Source organism: Chiloscyllium punctatum, chromosome 5 (assembly GCF_047496795.1).
Source record: "Chiloscyllium punctatum isolate Juve2018m chromosome 5, sChiPun1.3, whole genome shotgun sequence".
Classification (NCBI taxonomy): domain Eukaryota; kingdom Metazoa; phylum Chordata; class Chondrichthyes; order Orectolobiformes; family Hemiscylliidae; genus Chiloscyllium; species Chiloscyllium punctatum.
In genome coordinates this window covers 105,597,014-105,620,619 of record NC_092743.1, presented here as the reverse complement: position 1 = coordinate 105,620,619, position 23,606 = coordinate 105,597,014, and the positions used below count along the sequence as shown (strand labels likewise).

At 39.5% G+C, this 23,606-nt stretch overlaps 1 protein-coding gene across 5 annotated transcripts in view; it reads right to left on the bottom strand.

Moving 5' to 3' along the window:
* The window catches only part of topaz1 (testis and ovary specific TOPAZ 1), an 84,641-nt gene that overhangs the window by 45,306 nt on the left and 15,729 nt on the right, over positions 1–23,606 (bottom strand). For 3 of the 5 annotated variants that reach the window (XM_072570970.1, XM_072570973.1, XM_072570969.1), the window contains 7 exons: positions 12,058–12,224; positions 8,206–10,334; positions 7,199–7,269; positions 5,995–6,104; positions 5,285–5,352; positions 3,619–3,728; positions 2,428–2,528 (listed from right to left, as the gene is read on the bottom strand). In XM_072570970.1, the coding sequence (XP_072427071.1) occupies positions 2,428–2,528; positions 3,619–3,728; positions 5,285–5,352; positions 5,995–6,104; positions 7,199–7,269; positions 8,206–10,334; positions 12,058–12,224 (2,756 nt within the window). Of the gene's footprint in view, positions 1–2,427; positions 2,529–3,618; positions 3,729–5,284; positions 5,353–5,994; positions 6,105–7,198; positions 7,270–8,205; positions 10,335–12,057; positions 18,228–23,606 lie in introns of all 5 variants that reach the window. The other 2 variants (XM_072570971.1, XM_072570972.1) reach the window with 1 other exon arrangement.

Sequence of the window (23,606 nt, the reverse complement as noted above, 5' to 3'; positions counted from 1 at the left end):
CACCCATCAGTGTGTGCATGGTACAGTGAGATGGCTGTCTCACCAAGAAAAAGGGACCAGGACAGGTGGAAGAGAGCTTTTACGTGCAGCACTTGTGCATTGCAAATACTGCATACCATTATAATTTTGATGGGATATGAGTGATGGATTGAGTATCCGTGCACAATAATTCACTTAGATGAGATTTCCTACAGTGTGGAAACAGGCCATTTGGCCCAACAAGTCCACGCCGACCCTCCAAAGTGTAACCCACTCAGACACATTTCCCTCTGATTAATACATAGTACTCTACATACATCACTACAATTGGCACCTAACACCATAAGGCCATCAGACATAGGAGTGGAAGGAAGGCCATTCGGCCCATCACGTCCACTCTGCCATTCAATCATGGCTGATGGGCATTTTAACGTCACTTACCCACGCCCTCCCCATAGCCCTTAATTCCTTGCGAGATCAAGAATTGATCAATCTCTGCCATGAAGACATTGAACGTCCCAGCCTCCACCGTGCTCAGTAGCAGTGAATTCCACAAGCCCACCACTCTCTGGCTGAAGAGCGGTCTCATTTCCGTTCTAAATTGACCCTCTCTAATTCTAAGGCTGTGCCCATGGGTCCTAGTTTCCCCGCCTAATGGAAACAAATTCCCAGCGTCTACCCTTTCCGAGCCATGCATTACCTTGTAAGTTTCTATTAGATTGCCTCTCAACGATAGGTAATTTAGCATGGCCAATTCACCGGACCTACACATCTTTGGACTTTGGGAGGAAACCCACGCAGACACAGGTTAAATGTGCAAACTTCACACAGACAGTCACCGGAGGCTGGAATTGAACCCAGGTCCCTGGTGCTGTGAAGCAGCAGTGCTAACCACTGAGCCACCATGCCACCCTATTAAAACAGTTCTTTCATTCAAAAATGTTTACTAACCCATTACATTAAGGAAAGTAACATGCATGCTCAAATTGTCTAACTGCTTTTAAATGTGAAAAAATGCTGCAAGCCTGTACCTTCAAAATATCAAAAAGAAAGGGATCAATGGAGTATTCATTGTTCTCTTCGTTAAAAATATTAAATTGTTTAAAATGGAGAGAAATTCAAATATTTACTGTGTCTGCAAACATGGATGGATTTCTCATCTTGAGTTCAGATTCCTCCACAGCCTCACCCCTCCCTATCTCTAACTTCCTCCAGACCTGGACTCTTGGATATCAATTTTATTGGCCGATTTTTAGTAAGCATGCAACCGCTAAGAAACCAAACACCGGAATTCCCAACTTAAAGCTATCCATGTTGTTACCTCTCCCTTCTCCAAGATGTTCTTTAAGGTTAACATTGATCTTTGATTAAGGGTTTGGTCACTGTCCTATTATCTCGTGGCTGAGTGTTAGAATTTATTAAAATGATAACGGTTATGATTCTGATAATGCTTCTTCAACTAGGGATGTTTTACTGCATTAAGTGCATCATAGAAATATAAATTATTACTGCTTCAAGGAACAGTTAAATGAACAATGAAATCAAAATACCTTTACCACAATAGGGCTTCTTTTCAATTCACAAAACCTATAGTTTAAAAGCAAATTATTCCAAAAGTATTTTGGAAAGACATACTTTCAGTCACTGTATCACAAATGCAGAAGCTCTAGAAAATTGCACAAGTCCTAAGCAATGCACACTTTGATGCTGTTTTGGATGACATAAAAAGTTAAACAAACAAAATGCAGGAAGAGCAAGGTAAGTTAGCTAAACTAGAAAAATAACAGTGCTTGCTTCCATGTAAATGAAGAATCTGAATCTTCCTATGCAGCCAGAAGTATATGGTTTCAAGTCTTCAAAGACTTTCTGACTCCATCCTTTCGGCACATTTCACTAGTTTGAATCGGAATCCTGACAGATGTTTTCAGTGAATTAGTCATCAAGGTTAATCTTGCATTACAAGTCAGTTATCTCAGTCACGACCTGTCAAAGCCAAGGAATGTATCCATCTCTTCCAACCTTCTCACACATTTAATGACAGAGGTCTCTCTAAAAGCTTCCTGGATCACAATCCATCTCAGTGCTTAAGTCATGGAAAACCAACAGAAAGTTACAGCTCTCTACAGCAACAAGAACAAAACCATGAGCACAGTTTCACAAACCTTGATGGGAGTGAAAGATACAAAGCAACATAATTTTTACAGCAGGATCTTTACAACTTATATGGGCAAAGCGTATTATTCAAGCAGGATAAAGCAAACTTTTGGTTTTATAAAAAGGAATAAATCGATTTATAAGCAAGGTTTGTTATTCCAATGTGATGCGTACTTAAAGGGTTCTCTGGACAACTAATTCATTGAATATAAATTTAAAGGGCCATTTCAGTGTAGACATGGTAAATTCAGTGGAACAACAGGCCACAAAGGTACACATGAACTGCTGACTTACAAGCCTAGCCCTTGTCCGGTGTTCCAAGTTATTCGGAAATACAGGAAGAGGAGTACGTGCTGATGTTGGTGGTTGTAAATGCTCTTGCGGAAATCTTAAACCTAAGGGAAAAAAGATCCTTTTCACTTTCAGTTAAAAAGCCTTTTGTCCTCTATCCTCCTGAAGACATTGATCTACACAGATCACCACGATTAGCATCAGCACTCTCCTATTTAACTCAAGGAACCATTTTCAAAATACCAATAAGTAAACTCAGTGGCTGATGAGAAAGGAGACTGAGCAGAACAGAGGTTCTGAGTTTAATCACCAGACTGCGCTGAATTAGTTGGCAAGATTGCAATGGATTATTTAGCCGGACTCAGGATGTTGAGGGAGCTGGGTAGGAAAGGGAGATAGAGGAGCAGCTTGGTAGCTTACCAGGAAGTCCCCTCTGAACACTTTTGATTGACCACTGCTTAAATAAATGGATACCTGGACATTGGGCAAGAGTAGGATGAGAATCACTTTTGTTAAGCCTCAGTCATACCAACTGCTGCCAATTCTTGGCTAAGCTCATGCATGAATGACGACTTGCACTGAGTAACTAACAATCACTGCCCGATACCTTTTGGAAAGTATCAGGAGAAAACCAGACAGGAGTTTAAAGCTTTTCCTCTTTTAAAATATAAACTCACAATTTAGTACAATCCATTAAATTTAATGTGCCTTTTAAAAGCAAAGCAAGTCTACTTTACATATGTAGAGAAGAATTATACTGATAAACACGAATGTTTTCATCTTAAATAATTAGTAGAAAAACAAAATATAGCACAAATGGGAATCAGAGAAAAAGAGAAAGCACTGGAAATACTCTGCAGGTGTGACACTATGTGAAAAGAAATAAAAACAGAGTTATCACTGATGCAATGCTTCAGGTCAACTTTGACAATTTTAGTTCCTTCTTCATAGATAATGCTTGACCTGGTGAGTATTTCCAGCATTCTGTTTATAGTTTAACACCTCATCTTCCCTAAACTAATGAGTCTTTATTTGTAGGAATCCAGATCATTTCAGAAAGGACTGTCAAGGGCGTTGTTAAGCACAGATTCTCCAATCGTTAAAGACATAACATTTCCAATCACACATTTTACTACAAAAACATCAAGTCAACTCTAAACTGATGACATACACAATCACAAACCCGCAGCATACCATTTGTCAATGCTGATTTATGGAATGGAGTTTCAGAACAAGGTTGTTCCAGAGAAAACTGATTTTCCAATAAATGTCTATCTGAACAATGCTGTTGAAAGCTGCAGATACTGCAAAAGAAATGTGCACTAAGTTATTCACGTCAATATTTTAAACTAACTTAACCTTTTTTATAGAGGCATAGCAGGTTAGAAGGCTATTACATTATTACGTTTTGGACATTTATTTCAGGTATTATCCTTGCACTGAGTCTCAAAGACCACTTTCACAAGGAAGCCATTGCATTCTCTAGAAACTGCAGCAGTTAATTTGTGTACTGCAAGACCCCAAAAACTGAAATAATGACTTATTTTACTGATGTCTGCTGAGGGAATGAAGTTGAACAGGAACATCATTATTTAAAAGAATGGCATGTGTTCTTGCAGAGCGACCTTGAAATAGATTCTGAAGAAGAGTCACCGGATTCTAAACGTTAAGTCTGTTTCTCCTTCCACAGATGCTACCAGATCTGCTGAGTTTCTCCAGCAATTTCTGTATTTGTTTAATTTAATATTTTATCCAAAAGATAGCACATTTAACAGTATAGCACTCCCTCTACACTGCACTGGAATCCCAGGCTAGGTTAAGTACTCAGGTTTCAGAGATACAGTGCAAAGCCTCAACTTTTTGGTTCTGTAGTGCTACCCATAGCCAAGGATGACAGAGCAAGAACATTTAACAATGGCAATTTTTTAAAAAATTGAAATGGCTGGTATGCAAGGACAAAATATGTTGAATTTAATACAAATGGAGGGACATCAAAACACAAAGATGGTTCACTAGCTCCATCAACGCTGTTGAAAGATAACAGAATCATTCACACTTGATGCCTAAGTCAGCTCTTCGAAAGAGTGATCCAATGAATCCTATTCCCCTGCTCTGTCATCTTAGTTATTTTAAAATTTTAAATCCTTTTGAATGTGAAAATACAGAATCTGCTATCACCACCCTTTCACATAGAACATTCCAGATTATTATCTTTGTTTCAATAAATTTTTTAAAAAGACCAATTTGTATAACAGATTATGTGGTCTGCTCAAATCTCAGAAAGGGACAGAATTTGCAAGAGAACTGGCACAGCACTAACCTGCCTGAAATGTGCCCATTTTGGTCATGAGATTCTAAATGAGATAGCGAGGCAGTCGAGGGAAATGCAATTAATGAATGGGATTTGACATCTTCTCTAAGAAGGGAGAAAAGCTAGCAAATGTTTAGTCTAGAGAGAAAATGGTCTATGTGTTACACTAAGACGTTCAAAAAATAAGAGGCTGCAAATAAAGTAAATATCAGTGTATTTAACACAAGATTCCACAAGAGGGCAAAATGTTAAAATTAGCAGGAGGGTGGCATTTTAGATATAATTACTTCATGAAAAGGTTGATGAATGGATAACCGGCAGAGTACGGAACATTCACATTACAAAATCCAAAGCAACACTTTACAATAGAGGGGAATGAAAGCAACATGGTATTTCTGCAATTTTGTATTGGTGTGAAATTTTGCAATATTCTTCTCTGGCACTGTTTATTTCTATGTTGCTTTAAAAAAGGGTTCTTGCAGTTTTAGAGAATGAAGCATGTGGTGGGGAATTGCAACGAATGCAAAAATAATCATTCTATCCACTAACCTTATTTCAGTCCTTCTGTCATCCTGTTGTTCATCAATCGCAGAAACTAATCCAGTATTTGAAGCATCCTGAAAATAAAAGACACCTGCAGCTTTTATTCAGATACATCATTGTAGTATACAATCCATAGAAAGAAACATACTACCAATGAATTGTGACTGGTACAGTACTGTACTGTTCCATGAAGGTGACGCTGCCAGAATGTTTGTGGCCTGCTCCTATAATACCAGCTCTATCTTTGCAATCAAAATAACCACAACATGTTACAGACCTCACAATAGCAGCATTTACTGAGGTCGTGGTGTTGGCACTCAACGGGCAGGTGAGTGAAATGTATGATCAAATCTAAACACAGCCTGGACTCTTTCTCCTCCACAGATTTGCAGAAGCTCTGCTTGTACTTGTGAAGGTGGGAGGTTAGTGGATTCGGAATGTATTTCAGGGTTCTGTTTTGAACTATAATATCAGCCTCAGGCTCACCAGACCAAGCGAGAGGACATGAAAGTGAACAGCTCAGTGCATTAGTGAGTTCAGGATTTACACTGCCCTCTTCAAACACTGCTGCAGTAAGCAGCAGCAAGTGGAGGGATAAAAGGTAAAGAACACTGAAAGGAAGTGGTGGATTTGAACAAGACCTAATAATGCAGATGGCATGAAACAAAACTAGCATAAAAGAAATCATTTAAGCATAGATTAAACTATCATTCTACCTGGTACGAACTATATCCAGAATCAGTAACCTCTCCCTCTTTCGTCAATGCCGTATCCTCAACAAAACAATTCTCTTCATTCACAGATGTTTTCCTTTGAGTATTGAATCCTAAAATGCAAAGAAATAATCCATTACTAAAATTAATAGTAAATTTGAGGAACTACTTGGGATTAGGGGCAAAGGGCAAATTACTGCCACCTTTTGCTGTAAAACCTTTGATTCACTGCAGTAACATGTACCCTATTATTACATGAAATGACTATTCCTGCTACACAGCAACTTTCTGACAAACAGTTAGGCAGTTGAATTTGGACTCTTTCATCCAAGCATTAAACATTATTTGTTTATACAGTCCATTCACTACAGTCATAAATCATCACAAACCAAAAAGACTGCTCCTGCGGCTGGACAGCTGAGAGTCAGAGGGCTTCATCTCAGGATAGAAGGTCAGACATATAGAGCGGAGATGAGGAGCAATTTCTTCAGAGACCTGTGAATCTTTGGAGTTCACGACCTCAAAAAGTTTCCCAGTGACTGGATCTGAAGCGTTAAACCTGCTTTCTCTCCAAAGACACTGCCAGACCTACTCGGACTTTCCATCAATTTCTGATTGTGTTTCAGATTTCCAGCATCCCGCAGTTCTTTTAGTATTTTTTTGACTTTTTTTTGGATTTCACAGAATCACAGGAGGCTGCCATTAGGCCCATTGTACCTGAACAAGCTCTTTAAATGACCATCATTACTTTCTAACCAATCTTCTGCTTTTCCCGACACTGTGTAAACTATTTTTATCCAAATAATCATCCAACGGCCACAAGAATGCCTCAATACCCTGACTACTTGCAGAGTGAAAAAGCTTTTCCCTCACTTCACCCTTGCTTCTTTTGCAGACCACTCAAAGTGAATTGAAAGAAATTGAGGAATTCAGGGGTCAAACAAGAAAGGAGGAGTTGAGGTCAAAGATCAACCATGATCTCATAGAATGGTGGAGCAAGGTTGAAGAACAGATGAAACAGATACATTAGATTTGTACTGCACAGAAGGAAGCCATTTGGCCAGAGTACAAATTGAGAATAAATCAGTACAGATGTCAATTGAAACCATCTGCTGAAAGATGGATCAATTCAAAAAGGCTTCCAATTTAAAAGGTAACTGACAAAAAAAAAGTGGCATTGAGAAAAACTTAGCTCTTAAAAACTTACCATCATGTTGCAGAGTAGTTGAGTCTGGCAGCTTTCCAGAGGAATCATCCTCAGACACATGGAGAGAGGTGCTGAGAGTAGAAATAAAGCAAAAAGGTTTTCATAAAAAAGTTTCTAAACATTGTTATAAGTCTCTATTTGAGCAACAGGAAGAGAAGCATACAAAGTAAAGAGAGAGAGCTGTAAAGTGGTCTGTATTTCCAAGGAAGACTGCAAGATACCATCACAAACGTAAAGTGATCACCGAAATAAAAGACGACATTTTTGTGTGAGGATCGCAGATTAAGTTTAAATTTCTCACGTTTTATTATTTCAAGTGTTGCTGTTCATGATCTGGATCATTCTACTCGAAAATATGCTGGAATAAGATTCCCCAAATATTTTCAAAAAGGGAGTTGCACAAGTAATCAAAATTGGAGCAGTTATAGATCAAAACAAGGGGTAGGAATATCAAGTAGAAATTGGTTCCAAACTTGAGAAATATGATAGTTGTTAGTGAAATTGAATTTTAATTTTGTTCATGATACATAAGCTTCACTGCCAGAATTTATTGCCCATTCTTAACTGCTGTGAAAGTCATTAGAGGAGACAACTACATTGTTGTGGGTCTGGAGTCGCATGTAGACCAGATCAGGTCAGGGAAGATTATCTTCCATAAAAAAAGGACATTAACGAATCAGATAGGTTTTTTTATGGAAGAAATTATTTAATGAAGTTATTACTGATATCAGCTTTTAACTCCATTTTTAAAAAATTGAATGTAAACTCCACCAGCTACCATGATGTCCAGATTATTAGCCTGAACCTCTGGATTACTAGTCCAGTGACACTACTATTACTCTACCATTGACCCCATTTTTCTCAGAAGTGAATTTAAATGATTTAAGAAATTTTCATTGCTCTATCTAATTTGAACATAACTTGAAAATATTCCGTAAAATTTCCTTCTTTTAAAAAAAAGCACATCAATAAATGATTAAAACAAAAAATGAAAAGCATACACCCACCTGGAAATCTTTTCATCTGACTCTTTCTGCTGTTTGTTGTTCAGTTGAGTTCCAAGGTAACTATCTCCAGAGTTTACCTCCACATTCTTACATGCAATTTCTCCCAAAGCCACGACTGGTTCAGCATTCTGCACCACATCAGTATTACTGGGACTACCAAATAACTCTGGGTCATCTTGAATCACATCAAGCACTAGCACATCCTCTTCATAAGCTCTAATGACATCAGGTACTCGCTTTGCACTGTGGTGGTTTTCAGAGCTCTTATACAGTATTTCTTTGACTTCACTGTCTGTAACTATTTGTGTTGCAATAAATGGTTCCTTTGGGGATGGAATCCTGAGCTGGTTTTCCAATAAAGAAGTATTTTCAGCATTCTGCCACAGACAATTTGAAGGTTTTTCAAGGTTGCAGTTACCATCTGGCCACACAGATAGTTCCACTGACTTTGAATGAGAATCTGATTTCTTTGCAACAACTAAAGAGGAATCATCAAGAAACCCCTCACCTCCAGTATGTTCACTAAGTGCAATAAAGCACTGCTCATCTATTTGGTCACATCTTAAATCTAAAGATTCATTCTGATGAACAGAGAGCATTGTTGACTGTCCATTGTTCATTTCCTTTATGTAAACTTTCTTTGGAGTAAGTTTATCCTGAACACACCCAACTCGTTGGTAGTCTACAGTTACTTTTCCTCGTGTGTCACTACACAAAGGAATGTATAATGTGGGTGGCTTTGCTGACAGTACTTTCGTGCAATGAGCAGCTGGACTTGAGCAATTCAGTTTATTTTGCCTGATTGGACTTTTTTTTTCTTCAACACAAAGACCATTTGCCATTTTGGAGTTATTTAGTACATTGATTGAGGGAGACGATTTAAAATTATTACAGGAATATGCATCTTTTAACTGTCTACCATATTCAACATTTGAATTCTTTGCAAAGTGTACTGATGGCTGTACTTTTGCTACCTTGTCACTTGCAAAAGATACACAACTCCAATTATTTTCTAACAGTGATTTATTTTTAAATTTACCTTTGTTAACTGCCTTTAATTTAGGTGCCTCCAAGGACAACTTCTCCAACAAACATAAAATATTCCTAAATGATTCCAAAGACACTTGACATGGCAATGTTCCTGATTTTGACTCGAGTACAGAGGTGCCTCCTTGCAGTTCACCTGCATTTTCTTGTTTGCAACACCATTCTGAATCAAACCAAAATTTTTGGCATAGTTTTGCTCTCTTGAATGGTCTAGCTCGAGCACACGTATCCAGAATGATGGGTGTCGTTCTTGCACAGCTAAACTGTTCAACAGAAACCTCAGAATGCACACATTCACTCAGTTTTCTTTTACAGTTTGCAGAAAGATGTACCTTCTCATTTGGTACAATTATGCTAATTGGGTCAAAGCCAGCATTTAGATCTTGGGTTTTAACATCATGCAATTCTGGTATTTCCAGTTCTAAATCATCCCCTGTTACATTTGTAGAACCCACTTTGCTCCAAATTGTGTTATCTTGACATGCATCTTGCCAAACCAAACCATTGGGATGCCAGGATAATCCTAAATGCCCTGATTTAAATCCTATTTCAGAACAAGATTCAGTAACATTAGATGTTCTAGTCTTCTCAAAATCACCAGTACTAGCCCCCAAATGGGATTTATTCAAAGCTTTAAGATGCTGCACATCTCTGTGAACTACTGTGGATTGTTCCGACGGTCGAGTTTCAAGCAGTATTTCTATGTTGTTCCTGGACAACGTGCATCCTGTTTTAAAGTTCATACCCACTGATTTGTCTCGATTTTGTTCAACACATTTTGAAAAATCTTCAGAAGAATTTATCTTGCTACATCCGTTTCGGTTTACGCTAACTTGGAGAGGTTCAATTGTTGCAATGAGCTCAGTGCCTCTCCGGGTGTTTTTTATCGTATCAGTCACTTTACAGTCTCCACAGCCGTGATCTATTTCCTGTTTCCTCACCTGGCACCTTTTGAATTTGGGACCTTTCTCTGAATTAGTGCACATGCCATTACACTGACTGCAAAGATCAACTACTGAAGACTGTTTGAGTCCTTTCGGCATCATGTTGTCACACAGCTGCACACAAACAGTCCTACTTTGCTGAAAAAGACAATAATGACAGGACAGCTGCTTGTTGAATACTTGACATTTTATACTATAACTTAGCTTTATACTGTAGATAAAATTTCTCAGACTTTCCACCCATTATTTGCAACTAGCATGCCCAAGTTCAGTTTGAATAAAGTTTGCTTTAATTTAGTTATGGGATGTGGGTGTTGCTGGCTGGACCAACATTTATCATCCATTCTCAGTTATTCTTGAGGTGACAGGGTGAGCTACCTTCTTGAACCGCTTTGGTCCATTTGGTGCAGGTGCACTCACAATGTCATTTTAGAGAGTGTTCATAGGTTTTGACCCAGTGACACTGAAGGAGTGGTGTTATATTTCTAATCAGGATAGTGAATGGATTAGAGGTGAACTTATAGATGGTGATGATGATAATATCTGCTGCCCTTGTCTTTCTATGTAGCAGTTGTCATGGGTTTAGTAGATGCTATCTTAGGAGCCTGAGTGAATTTCTGCAGTGCATCTTGTAGATTGTATACACTGCTGCTACTGAATCTCAGAGGTGAAAGGACTGAATGTTTGTGTATATGTGCCAATCAAGCAGGCTGCTTTGCACTTTTCGAGCCAAGAGGAAACAATATCAGCACAATACCTCGCTAACCAGCTCAAATTTATTTGTTTAAGCATATGCAAATATGTTCCCCAGGCTGTCCATTTTTGAAGTCTGAGCAATATTGAAAATATGAAGTACCAATTCATTGGAGACTCCACTAATACAAGCTCAAGCTTACTGGGGAGGAGGTGAAGTAATTTTTTTCAATGCATCAAACAATCCAGATTGGGGTCACCATTCTTATGCATGGCACCAACCATTCTCCCTATTTGGTCTTTGCAGACCCATAATATAGAGTCATAGAGATGTACAGCATGGAAACAGACCCTTTGGTCCAACCCGTCCACGTCGACCAGATATCCCAACCCAATCTAGTCCCACCTGCCAGCACCCGGTCCATATCCCTCCGAACCCTTCCTATTCGTATACCCATCCAAATGCCTCTAAAACGTTGCAATTGTACCAGCCTCCACCACTACCTCTGGCAGCTCATACCATACATGTACCAGCCTCTGCATGAAAAAGTTGCCCCTTCGGTCTCTTTTATACCTTTCCCCTCTCACCCTAAACCTATGCCCTCTAGTTCTGGACTCCCCAACCCCAGGGAAAAGACTGTCTATTTATCCTATCCATGCCCGTCATAATATGTCTAACTTTTGTATATAATTACATTCAATAAATAGCACAGTAACAGGAAGATAATTTATAATTATTACCCTTTTTCAAATATGATAAAGAAACATTTCCACTTACAAAGGAGATTAAAACTAGGACACATGAAATTCAGGACAAAGCCCTTTATCCAACAGAGGCACCAGATTGGTCTGTGCTGGTCTTTATTCTACATACAAGCCTCCTCCAACCTTTTCTTCATTCCATCACATTATCACAGGCTTCTATTCTTTTTGACATCAGGTCCATATGTACATTTCTCTTCATGTACTTCAACTATTCCGTGGACTAAGATTCCACATTCTTACTACTCTCTGGGCAAAGATGTTTTTGGTGAACTCCCTACTGATTTGCTAACGGCCATTTGATAGGCATAGCCCCTAGTTTTGGTCACCTACTAAGTGGAAATATTATCAAATATGACTTAGAAACAATAAATTTGACAAGTAATCTTTCCTTAAAATTTCTAACCTCAGTTCTTCCTTTAAAAGGTGCTTGTGAAATGGATTGACAGTTTAAGTACTTTGCAGAATGCACAATAGGTTCTCCAATGCTGTGGTTTGTTACAACATCACTGTCATCTAAAGGACTTTTGTCAGTAGAATTCTTTAGAACAATCTTCATTCTTTGCTCAATTGCTAGAAATTAAAAGAAAACATTATGGAGTAGTTGTGGGGTTATAAAGAAAAGAGGCTTTTCGACCTTTGTACAACTCAAGACACAATGCAACCAATTAAGCATTTAAGTGTAGTTACTCTTGTAAAGCAACAGCCAATTTGCCACTGTGTTAATAAGCAGAGAATTCATTCTCCTTAAATGATTTTGATTGCAGGAGAAAAATTGTCCAAGATGACATGGAGAATGCTCTTGCTACAATTTAAAACATTGCTAAAGAATATTTTAGATTAACCTGAGAGACTAGATTAAACCACAGCTTAATGTCTTGTCTGAAACATGGCTCAGTCTGACAAAGCAGTACTTCCACAGAACTGCAATGGAATGTCAGCCTAACATTTTGTACATGCCACCAAAATTGGGAGTCACAAGCACTATCCATGGCTGACGAGACTGGAAACTAGAGGCTGACATGAAGACATGAAAAATTCGATTTACGAAAGAGAAAAGAAAGGAGAAGGGTTTCTGCAATTATAGAGGACAGCTTGAACAGGTACAGTGACTTTAACGTGGCCAGAGAGCTAGCACATCAGTTGCAACAGAAGATTTTTCTTCTACTCTGGCAAGAGTTCAAAGCGGCTTTGCAGCAATAATAAAAAAAGAGAAAGTGTCTTCAGCCAGTCATTCACAGAATCCACATGAATTCTCCAAGCTCCATTTCAGGGCTGCACAGATAATGTAGCTGATGAAACCAATCAACCAGATGGACGAACAAACCGCATTGGTTCCAAACTACCGGCAGTCATGGAGATGTACAGCATGGAAACAGACCCTTCGGTCCAACCCGTCCATGCCGACCAGATATCCCAACCCAATCTAGTCCCACCTGCCAGCACCCGACCCATATCTCTCCAAACACTTCCTATTCATATACCCATCCAAATGCCTCTTAAATGTTGCAATTGTACCAGCCTCCACCACATCCTCTGGCACCTCATTCCATACACATACCACCCTCTGCATGAAAACGTTGACCCTTAGGTCTCTTTTATATCTTTTCCCCTCCCACCCTACACCTATGCCCTCTAGTTCTGGACCCCCCAATCCAGGGAAAAGACTGTCTATTTATCCTATCCATGCCCCTCATAATTTTGTAAACTTCTATAAGGTCACTCCTCAGCCTCCAATGCTCCAGAGAAAACAGCTCCAGCCTGTTCAGCCTCTCCCTGTAGCTCAAATCCTCCAACCCTGGCAACATCCTTGTAAACCTTTTCTGAATCCTTTCAAGTTTCACAACATCTTTCCGATAGGAAGGAGACCAGAATTGCACGCAATATTCTAACAGTGGCCTAACCAATGTCCTGTACAGCCGCAACATGACCTCCCAACTCCTGTACTCAATACAATAAAGGAAATCATACCAAACACCTTTGTCACGATCCTATCTACCTGCGACTCCACTTTCAAGGAGCTATGAACCTGCACTCCAAGGTCTCTTTGTTCAGCAACACTCCCTGCTACCTTACCATTAGGGTGTAGAAATCCTGCTAATATTTGCTTTCCCAAAATGCAGCACCTCGCATTTATCTAAATTAAACTCCATCTGCCACTTCTCAGCCCACTGGCCCATCTAGTCCAGATCCTGTTGTAATCTGAGGTACCCCTCGTCGCCGTCCACTACACCTCCAAATTTTGGTGTCATCTGCAAACTTACTAACTGTATCTCTTATGCTCACATCCAAATCATTTTGTAAATGACAAAAGGTATAGGACCCAGCATCGATCCTTCACAGGCTTCCAGTCTGAAAAACAACCCTCCATCATCCCCCTCTGTCTTCTACCTTTGAACCAGTTCTGTAACAAAATGGCTAGTTCTCCCTGTGTCCCATGATATCTAACCTTGCTAATTAGTCTCCCATGGGGAACCTTGTCGAGCGCCTTACTGAAGTCCATATCGATCACATCTACTGCTGTGCCCCCATCAATCCTCTTTGTTACTTCTTCAAAAAAAACTTAATTAAGTTTGTGAGACATGATGTCCCACACACAAAGCCATGTTGACTATCCCGAATCAGTCCTTGCCTTTCCAAATACACGTACATCCTGTCCCTCAGGATTCCATCCAACAACTTGCCCACCACCGAGGTCAGGCTCACTGGTCTATAGTTCCCTGGCTTGTCTTTACCACCCTTCTTAAACAGTGGCACCACCTTTGCCAACCTCCAGTCTTCCGGCACCTCACCTGTGACTATCAACGATACAAATATCTCAGCAAGGAGCCCAGCAATCACTTCTCTAGCTTCCCACACAGTTCTCGGGTACACCTGTTCAGGTCCTGGGGATTTATCCACCTTTGACCATTTCAAGACATCCAGCACTTCCTCCTCTGTAATCTGGACATTTTGCAAGATGTCACCATCTATTTCCCTACAGTCTATATCTTCCATATCCTTTTCCACAGTAAATACCGATACAAAATATTCATTTAGTATCTCCCCCATTTTCTGTGGCTCCACACAAAGGCCACCTTGCTGAACTTTGAGGGGCCCTATTCACTCCCTACTTACCCTTTTGTCCTTAATATATTTGTAAAAACCCTTTGGATTCTCCTTAATTCTATTTGCCAAAGTTATGTCCCCGTTTTGCCCTCCTGATTTCCTTCATAAGTATACTCCTACTTTCTTTATACTCTAAGGATTCACTCTATCTATCCTGTCTAAACCTTACAAAAACCAAAACCTCAATTTCTTTAGTCATCCAGCATTCCCTTTCACCCTGACAGGAATATACTTTCTCTGGATTCTTATCATCTCAATTCTGAAGGCTTCTCATTTTCCAGCCTTCCCTTTACCTGCAAACATCTGCCTCCAATCAGCTTTTGAAAGTTCTTGCCTAATACTGTCAAAATTGGCCTTTCTCCAATTTAGAACTTCAACTTTTAGATCTGGTCTATCCTTTTCCATCACGATTTTAAAACAAATAGAATTATGTTCGTTGGCTCCAAAGTGCTCCCCCACTGACACCTCAGTCACCTGCCCTGCCTTATTTCCCAAGAGTAGGTCAAGTTTTGCACCTTCTCTAGTAGGTACATCCACATACTGAATCAGAAAATTGTCTTGTGCACACTTAAGAAATTCCTCTCCATCTAAACCTTTAACATTATGGCCGTCCCAGTCAATGTTTGGAAAGTTAAAATCCCCGCCCACAACTACCATATTATTCTTACAGATAGCTGAGATCTCCTTACAAGTTTGTTTCTCAATTTCCGTCTGACTATTTGGGGGTCCATAATACAATCCCAATAAGGTGATCATCCCTTTCTTATTTCTCAGTTCCACCCAAATAACTTCCCGGGATGTATTTCCGGGATTATCCTCCCTCAGCACAGCTGTAATGCTATCCCTTATCAAAAATGCCACTCCCCCTCCTATCTTGCCTCCCTTTCTATCTTTCCTGTAGCATTTGTATCCTGGAACATTAAGGTGCCAGTCCTGCCCATCCTGGAGCCACATTTCTGTTATTGCTATGATATCCCAGTCCCATGTTCCTAACCATGCCCTGAGTTCATCTGCCTTCCCTGTTAGGCCCCTTGCATTGAAATAAATGCAGTTTAATTTATTAGTCCTACCTTGTCCCTGCCTGCCCTGTTTGATTCACTTCTGTTCTCAACTGTACCAGTCTCAGATTGATCTCTTTCCTCACTATTTCCCTGGGTCCCACCCCACCAACCTTACTAGTTTAAATCCTCCCGAGCAGTTCTAGCAAATTTCCCTCCAAGTGTATTAGTCCCCTTCCAATTTAGGTGCAATCTGTCCTTCTTGTACAGGTCACTTCTAACCCAAACAAGATTCCAATGATCCAAAAATGTGAATCCTTCTCCCATATACCAGCTCCTCAGCCATGCATTCATCTGCTCTATCCTCCTATTCCTGATATCTCTAGCTCATAGCACTGGGAGTTATCCAGATATTACTACCCTTGAGGACCTCCTTTTTAAATTTCTGCCCAACTCTCTAATCTCCCTTCAGAATCTCAACCTTTTCCCTTCCTATCGTTGGTTCCAATGTGAACAATGACCTCTTGCTGGCCCCTCTCCCCGGTGAGAACATTCTGCACCCTCTCAGAGACATCCTTGATCCTGGCACCAGGGAAACACCACACCATTCTGTTTTTTCTCTGTTGGCCACAGAAATGTCTGTCTGTATCTCGGACTACAAAATCCCCTAACACAATTGATTTCTTGGACGTACCCCTCGTTGCATTAAAAATACCAGAAACTTGGCTGTTCGTGCTATGTTCCCTGAGAATCCATCACCCCCTACATTTTCCAAAACAGCATACCTGTTTGAAATGGGTATATCCACAAAAGACTCCTTCCCTAGATGCCATCCTCTCTTACCCTTCCTGGAGTCAACTCATCTATGTGACTGTATCTGACACTTTCCCCCTTCCTATGACTGCCATCCATCACATACTGTTGCTGTTGCAAATTCCTCATCGCTTCTATTTGTCTCTCCAACCAATCCACTCGATCTGATAAGATTTGCATTCAACAGTATTTATGGCAGATATAATCCGCAGTAACCCTTAAACTCTCTTTAAACTCCCACATCTGACAAGAAGTACATATCACTGCAAAGGCCATTTTTGCTCCTTCACAACCTACAGACCCAGAAAATAACACCATCTTATTCCTCTACAAAACACTGCACCAGGTTAAATTAATAGCTATGGCTTATATTTTAAGTTTAATCAAGAGACTTATTTCCAAAAACATATAATCAAGAAAGAACCCACTGTACTCACTAATACAGCCTCTCTCTTGGACAGACTTAAACAATTAACTTATCTGATTCTTTGTTGTGAACTTCGCCCAAACTGGTTCCTCCAAGATTAGTTGTGAAATTCACTGTTTGTTAATTTTCCCAGATGAACTCTGATGTCCAGCGACACATGAATTCAAAAACAGCAAAGGCAGTAACTGTGCAGGTTCTCTCTCTCCTGCACTGTCCTCACCATATGCTTCCTTTGTCTTCTCTTCTCCCTTTTAAACTGTTGTTGTTTTGACTTTTTTTTTCCTCCTCCATATTTGCAAAAAGACTTGGGGCAAATATTTATGTCACTAGCATTCAATGTAATCTTTTTCCTTGTAAATGTAAAACCTGATTAACCAAACCAAATTAGGGGAATAGAAATCAATGCTGAGGTAATCTCCACCTTAAGTATACACAGCTATATTGATTTAATCTAATTAAAACAATGCAATGTACTAGGGCAGAGCAGTAGTAATCTTCCTGTCATTCATCCATTGGGACAATCTTACATCCTTGTAACTATGACTTCACACATGTTAAGTCCAGTGACTGGTCACATATTCTATTGCATATAGAAGCCCTGAAGAACTGAAAATACAAATACATCCTCCACAATCACATTCATAAACAGCCAAACTCACATTACAGCCAGAAAGTCTAGGTTCAAGTCTCATCAGCCTCAGACATGTCATAACATCCTCATTAAAAATGTCTTCAAATCATATAGAAAACTCAGCATCCCCAACAAAAAGTTAAGACTACATTACACAAAAAAAAGGCCCGTCTCCCAATCCCATACGATTTTCTCCTCCACCGACACAGACAATAGAGAAAACTCTGCTTTGGATTTTTAATTTCCTGGAGAGGTGAAGCAGCTGACTCCTGATTGGTCTTTATTGACAAATTCTTGTCAGCCTGAGAAAAAGCAGTAACTCAGTTCTCCACCAATTCCCTTTGCTTATTGGATAATTAGAATAACACATGGCCCACATAATCTATTTTAAAGGACAACCTATAGTATAGAAAGGAAATCAAATTATATTAACATTCAACTTCACTTCCAATTCCTGTGATGCCAAATCTACCAGGAGCTGTCTTCTTCAGGCTCATTCGAGTATGGACCACAACATCGAACAAATCTAGGAATGACAGGCAACACCTCCCACAGGCCACATCCAATCTGGACACATGGATGCCACTTTCAACCTGGATCTGTGGACAATCACAGAAACACTTCTCACAATTGTCACATAGAAATACAGGAAGCAAGAGCACACCATTTGTACTTTCAAGTATACTCCATCATTCAATAAGATCACAGCCAATCTGGTTGAAATCTCAGTTTCACTTTCCTATCTGCACTCTATAATCCTAGATTCCCTTGTCCATCAAAAATCTATCTCAGCCTTGAATAAATTTGATGTGAACATAAATGTAGGAGCAGAACTAGGCCATTCGGCCCAACATATCTTCTCTGCTTTTCAATGAGATAATGGCTAATAATTCTCAACTCAATTTAACAACTCAGCCTCCAGTATTTTTGGGGAAGCAAATTACACACACTAGTGACCAGAGGAAAAAAAAAAGTCTCAACTGTCTTCAAGGAAGACCTCTTCTCCTTAAAATCTGTCCCTAGATTCAGTCTCATCCACAAAAGAAAACATGCACCTGGGTGAATTATGTCAAACTGTCGACTCTCCTGCTCTTCAGATGCTGCCTGACCTGCTTTGTTTTTCCAGTGCCACACTTTTGGAACTGTGTTCCTTCTCAGCTACACAGCTGCAATTTGGAGAATCTGCACATACAAAGCAGCATGCAAACACAGGCTTCCAATTCTGGAAGTCACTGCTGCACATGAATCTCAGAGGTCTGCATAGCAGCAGGAAAAAAATGAAGGGAACATAGACACTGGGCAACCATTGCGTCCAACCCCCTAAGAACTTCAACAAAGTCAACTCTTACTTTTCTAAAGGATACTGGACCAACTTCTTCAATCTTTCTTCATAATATAAATCTTTCATTCCAGGAATGAATCAAGTGAACAAAAAAAAACTAAAAGAACTGCTGTAAATCAGAAACAAAAACAAACTGCTGGAAAACCACAGCCAGTTCGGCAGCATCTGTGGAGAAAGCAGAGTTAACATTTCTCAGTCCTGACCTGAACTGGACCCGAAACATTAACTCTGCTTTTTCTCCATTAGTCAAGTGAACCCTCTCTGATCTGCTTAAGCAGTTTTTTTTTCATAAAATGGAGACAACATCTGTACACAACATACCAGATATGGTCTCACCAACATTCCATACAACTGCAGAAAAACGTTATTTTTAAATCCATTTCCCATGTAATCAGCTACAACAGTTAATTTGCCTTCCTAATCACTTGCTACGTCTGCATTCTAACCTTACGAGACTCATGTACCAGAAAATCCAGATTCCTCTTTACCACTGACTAGTGCGGTCTCTCTCCATTTAAATACAACTTTTCTAATTCTTACTGCCAAATGGACTAGTTCACATTTACGCATGTTATGCTCCATCTGCAAAACATTTGCCTATCAACCAACCTATAGTGCTTTGCAAGCTTTCTACCTCCTCTTGACAATTCATTCCCTTATTGTGGTGTCAGTGGCAAATTTAATGACCATACAGTCAGTCCTCTCAACTATTGATTGTAAGTAGTTAAGAACTCAGCACTGATTGCCATGGCATTCCACTAGTTAAAGCTTGCCAATCCAACAAAAAAAAAAATCAATTTATCCCTACATTTCTGCTGTCTAACCAATCCTTTGTGCAAGCTAATGTAAAGACTCAATTTTTTTACTTTTCTTTATTCTTGATTGTGGACTAAATGAAAAAAAAATTTTAAAAACAAAGAATTGTGGAAGAATTGCTGCACTTTTTAAAATGTTACTAAAATCCATTGCTAACAATGTTTACACTGTTAATTTGCAAGCGGTGGAGTAGAAGGTGAGATACCATGGCATCATTGTTTGTGTGCAGAGTGGAATTTGTCCTGCAACTGATTGCTGATTGGTTGGTGCAAATGTGACCAGTTGTGGATGCAGGGAAATCATCAACTCTCTCGTCAGATCCTGGTGAACAGTTTAAGTGCTTATGACAGCTGATTAATTTATCCAGTAACTAACACACTTTATATTTGTGTACCAGTTTTACACTTACCCTTTCACAAAGCCTTAGCTGATCACATCTGGATTTTCCAGGTATCCTGCTAGATCGTCCCTAATAACAAATTTTAGCACCATCCCCATGACCGATGTTACGTAAACTAGCCTACAGACACCTATTTTCTGCCTTTCTCCTTTTCAAGTCTCCCAATGTGAATAAAGTTAAAAATCAAAACACCAGGTTCTAGTCCAGCCAGTTTATTTGGAAGTACTAGCTTTCAGAGCGCTGCTTTTTCATCAGGTAACTAGTTACCTAGTGTTGTGTGATTTTTAACTTTGTCCAACCCAGTTCAACACTGGCACCTCCACAATGCGATTAAAGACACATTACCATTCTAACCTTCACCATTTCTTCATTTTTCATTGTCACTTCTCTAGACACTCTCTCTCGCTCCTTTCCTATTCAAATATCCAGAGAACCTCTTACAATCTGTCTTTATTTTACTAGTTGATTTTCTCTCAAACACTTGTTATTGCCTCTTTTTTTTAAGTAATTTTTGCTAGTTTTTCAAAATCTCTTCAACCTTCTGAACTATCACTAATTACACATTTGTACAGTGATCCTATAAATTTAATATCCCCTTAATTTCCTTATTTAACCATGAATGATTCATCTTTCTTGAACAACTATTTTTATTAGAATAATTCTTCACTGAAAGTCCATATTTGTTACAGCACAGAGAGCACTTGGCAAAACATATCTGCATTGACTCTCCAAATGCGCATGGTAACTCAAGTCTTTCACCCACCTTCCCCTTGTAACCCTGCATATTCTTTTTCCAGATAACAGTGTTATTCCCTTTTGAAGTTTCAATTGAATCATTCTCTAATATAATCTCAGGCATTAAGCACACATTGCAAAAAAAAAATTCCTCATGTCACTTTCACATTTTTTAATTAATTATCTTAAATCTGTACACCTTGAAATGCTCCATTGTTCTCATTAAGAGGGCAAAATCAACTTTAAATTTCAGTTACTGTTACCTTTACTTCCCAATAAAATGATGAATAGTGAAACCCAGGTCTATCTTACTGACAAAAACTTCTGGGCCAGAGATAGTTCATGCATCACCTCTTACCAAACAGTGGAGGTTATCAATGGACTGATCAGGTGAAAAGAGCACTGGCACAAATGTTAGGTATTGCTGACATGGTTAAATATTACATTGTATCAGGGAAAACAGATGTTCGTTAAGATGATGTATAGCATACTCACCTTTATTAACCAAGGTATAGGTGACAAGGAGATCATGTTGCAACTCTATGAAATGCTGGTGAGGTTTCAACTTGAGAATTCCTGCACAGTTCTGGTCACCATATTACAAGAATGATGTGATTGCACTAGAGAGGGTACAGAGAAGATTTAACAGGATGCTGCCTACGTTGGAGGGTTTGAGCTATGAGGAAAGATTAAATAGAATAGGTTTGGTTTCCTAGGAACAGCAAAGGTTGAGAGGGGACCAGATAGTGAGATATAAAGTTATAAGAGGTGTGGATAGAAAGGCGTTTTCCCCCCATTTGTAGGGGAGTCAACAGCCAGGATAAGAGATAACAGGGTAACAGGATAATTAAGAAATTCTTTCTCCCAGGAAGTGGTGGGTGTCTGGAATTCGTTGCTTCCAGAGCTGGAAAATGGGATTCGTCACATCTTTATTGACCAGCTGAGAATTGACACAGCATTCTTGTGCTGTGAATGCCTACGAGTCTACTTTCACATAAGAGCAATGAATTTTGCATAATCTGTTTGAGACAATAATTACAAGATTACATTACTAGTAAATGGATAAACAAAAACGATCTGATGTCCTTGTCTCAATGCATACTTTGTATGGCTGCACAGTAATTAGCTTCTGCAACTCCAGCTGGTTGAGCGCAGAATTTGAGGGAGCAGGTTTTCTACTCAGTCATGATGTGGCCGGGAGATTACTGGCAACATCCTGACATCTTTTAGAGAGTTTTATTTTATTTACTTTAAGGATGTGGGCGTCATTGGTGAGGCCAGCATTTATTGTCCATTCCTAATTGCAAGTTGTGTCAAGCTTCTTGAATGTTGTTGGAGCTGCACACAGGAATGAGAATCAGGTGGTAACTCCCAGCAGTATTCCCAGCCTTTGTTTGTTCTCTTTAATTGTTCATGATATGTGGGTTTTGGCACTTAGGCCAAAATTTATTCCCAATCCTTGATTGCCTAGAGGGCAGTTAAAAGTCAACCACATTGGAGTCACATGTAAACCTGACAAAGTACAGAGGTCGCTAACTTTCTAAAGGACTTTAGAGAACTAGAGAGGTTTCTGCAACTATCAGTTGTTGTTTCCTGGTCACCGTTCAGCTAACCTTTTATACTAGACTTTCACTGAATTCAAATGTCATTATGTGCCGTGATTGAATTTAAATCAGTGACTCCAGAATACTAGTTTGTGATTCTGGATTATTAGTCCAGTGATATAGACACTACACCAACACCAACTCTGTTCTTGCATACAATATTCTTATAGATGGTATATGTTTCCAACTCAGCAAAACCTAATTAATAATCCACATACAAATTTTCATCCTGGTGAAGCTGACCTTCAAATTGGGATTCCAAGACTTCAGTACAGCAAGTCAGAAAATAGTACACGTTCAAGCCAAAATGGTTTGTGACATATCCTTCATGATGGGTGGAGATCATGGAGAGGTCGCGGAACAAGACCATTTAACTGCAGTGTATCCCATACAAAAGTGTGGCAGTGGGGGAAATCAATGGACAGATATTTCAGTGGCAGTGTGCAAGTGCATTCTTCTTTCTCCTGGTTGAGTATTATTGAACTTCTGAGTTGTTGCAGCTGCACCCACCTGGTACAGCAGTAAATATGCCATTGTTTTCTGACTCAGTTCTACTTGGAGCAGCTTACTCAGTGTTCTTATAGCCTGTGTTGATAGAGTAGGTCTAATTAATTTTCTCATCCACATTAGATCTGCTCTATCCTCCTCCCAACACGGGATAGGAAACTTGCCAATTTTGGCATGATTTAAGGACATGCTCTCTCTCATAAAAGCCTAGCACTTACACAGTGAATGACAGTTGCCTCTTATAAACATCAATCTTGTCCAGGTCCTGTTATAGGCTAGCCTACATTACTTCAATTTCAGACTTGGCACAGGAGTAAAGTACTCTTCCATTTATTGAAAATACACCCCTGTCCAACCAACCTCATGACAGAGTGTGTGATGAAGCAGGTAAAGACTGGGTGAAGATTATTACAAAAGGAATCTTAGCCAACTGAGTATTATCCATTGACCTAATTCAGGGTACCCGGTGGCACTATCTGCACTTAATGTTGAGGCAGTTACTCCCACTTCTTCCATTCATATCTGGAGAAAGGATATGACAAGGATGAGATCATGTTACTAGCTAGATTACAAT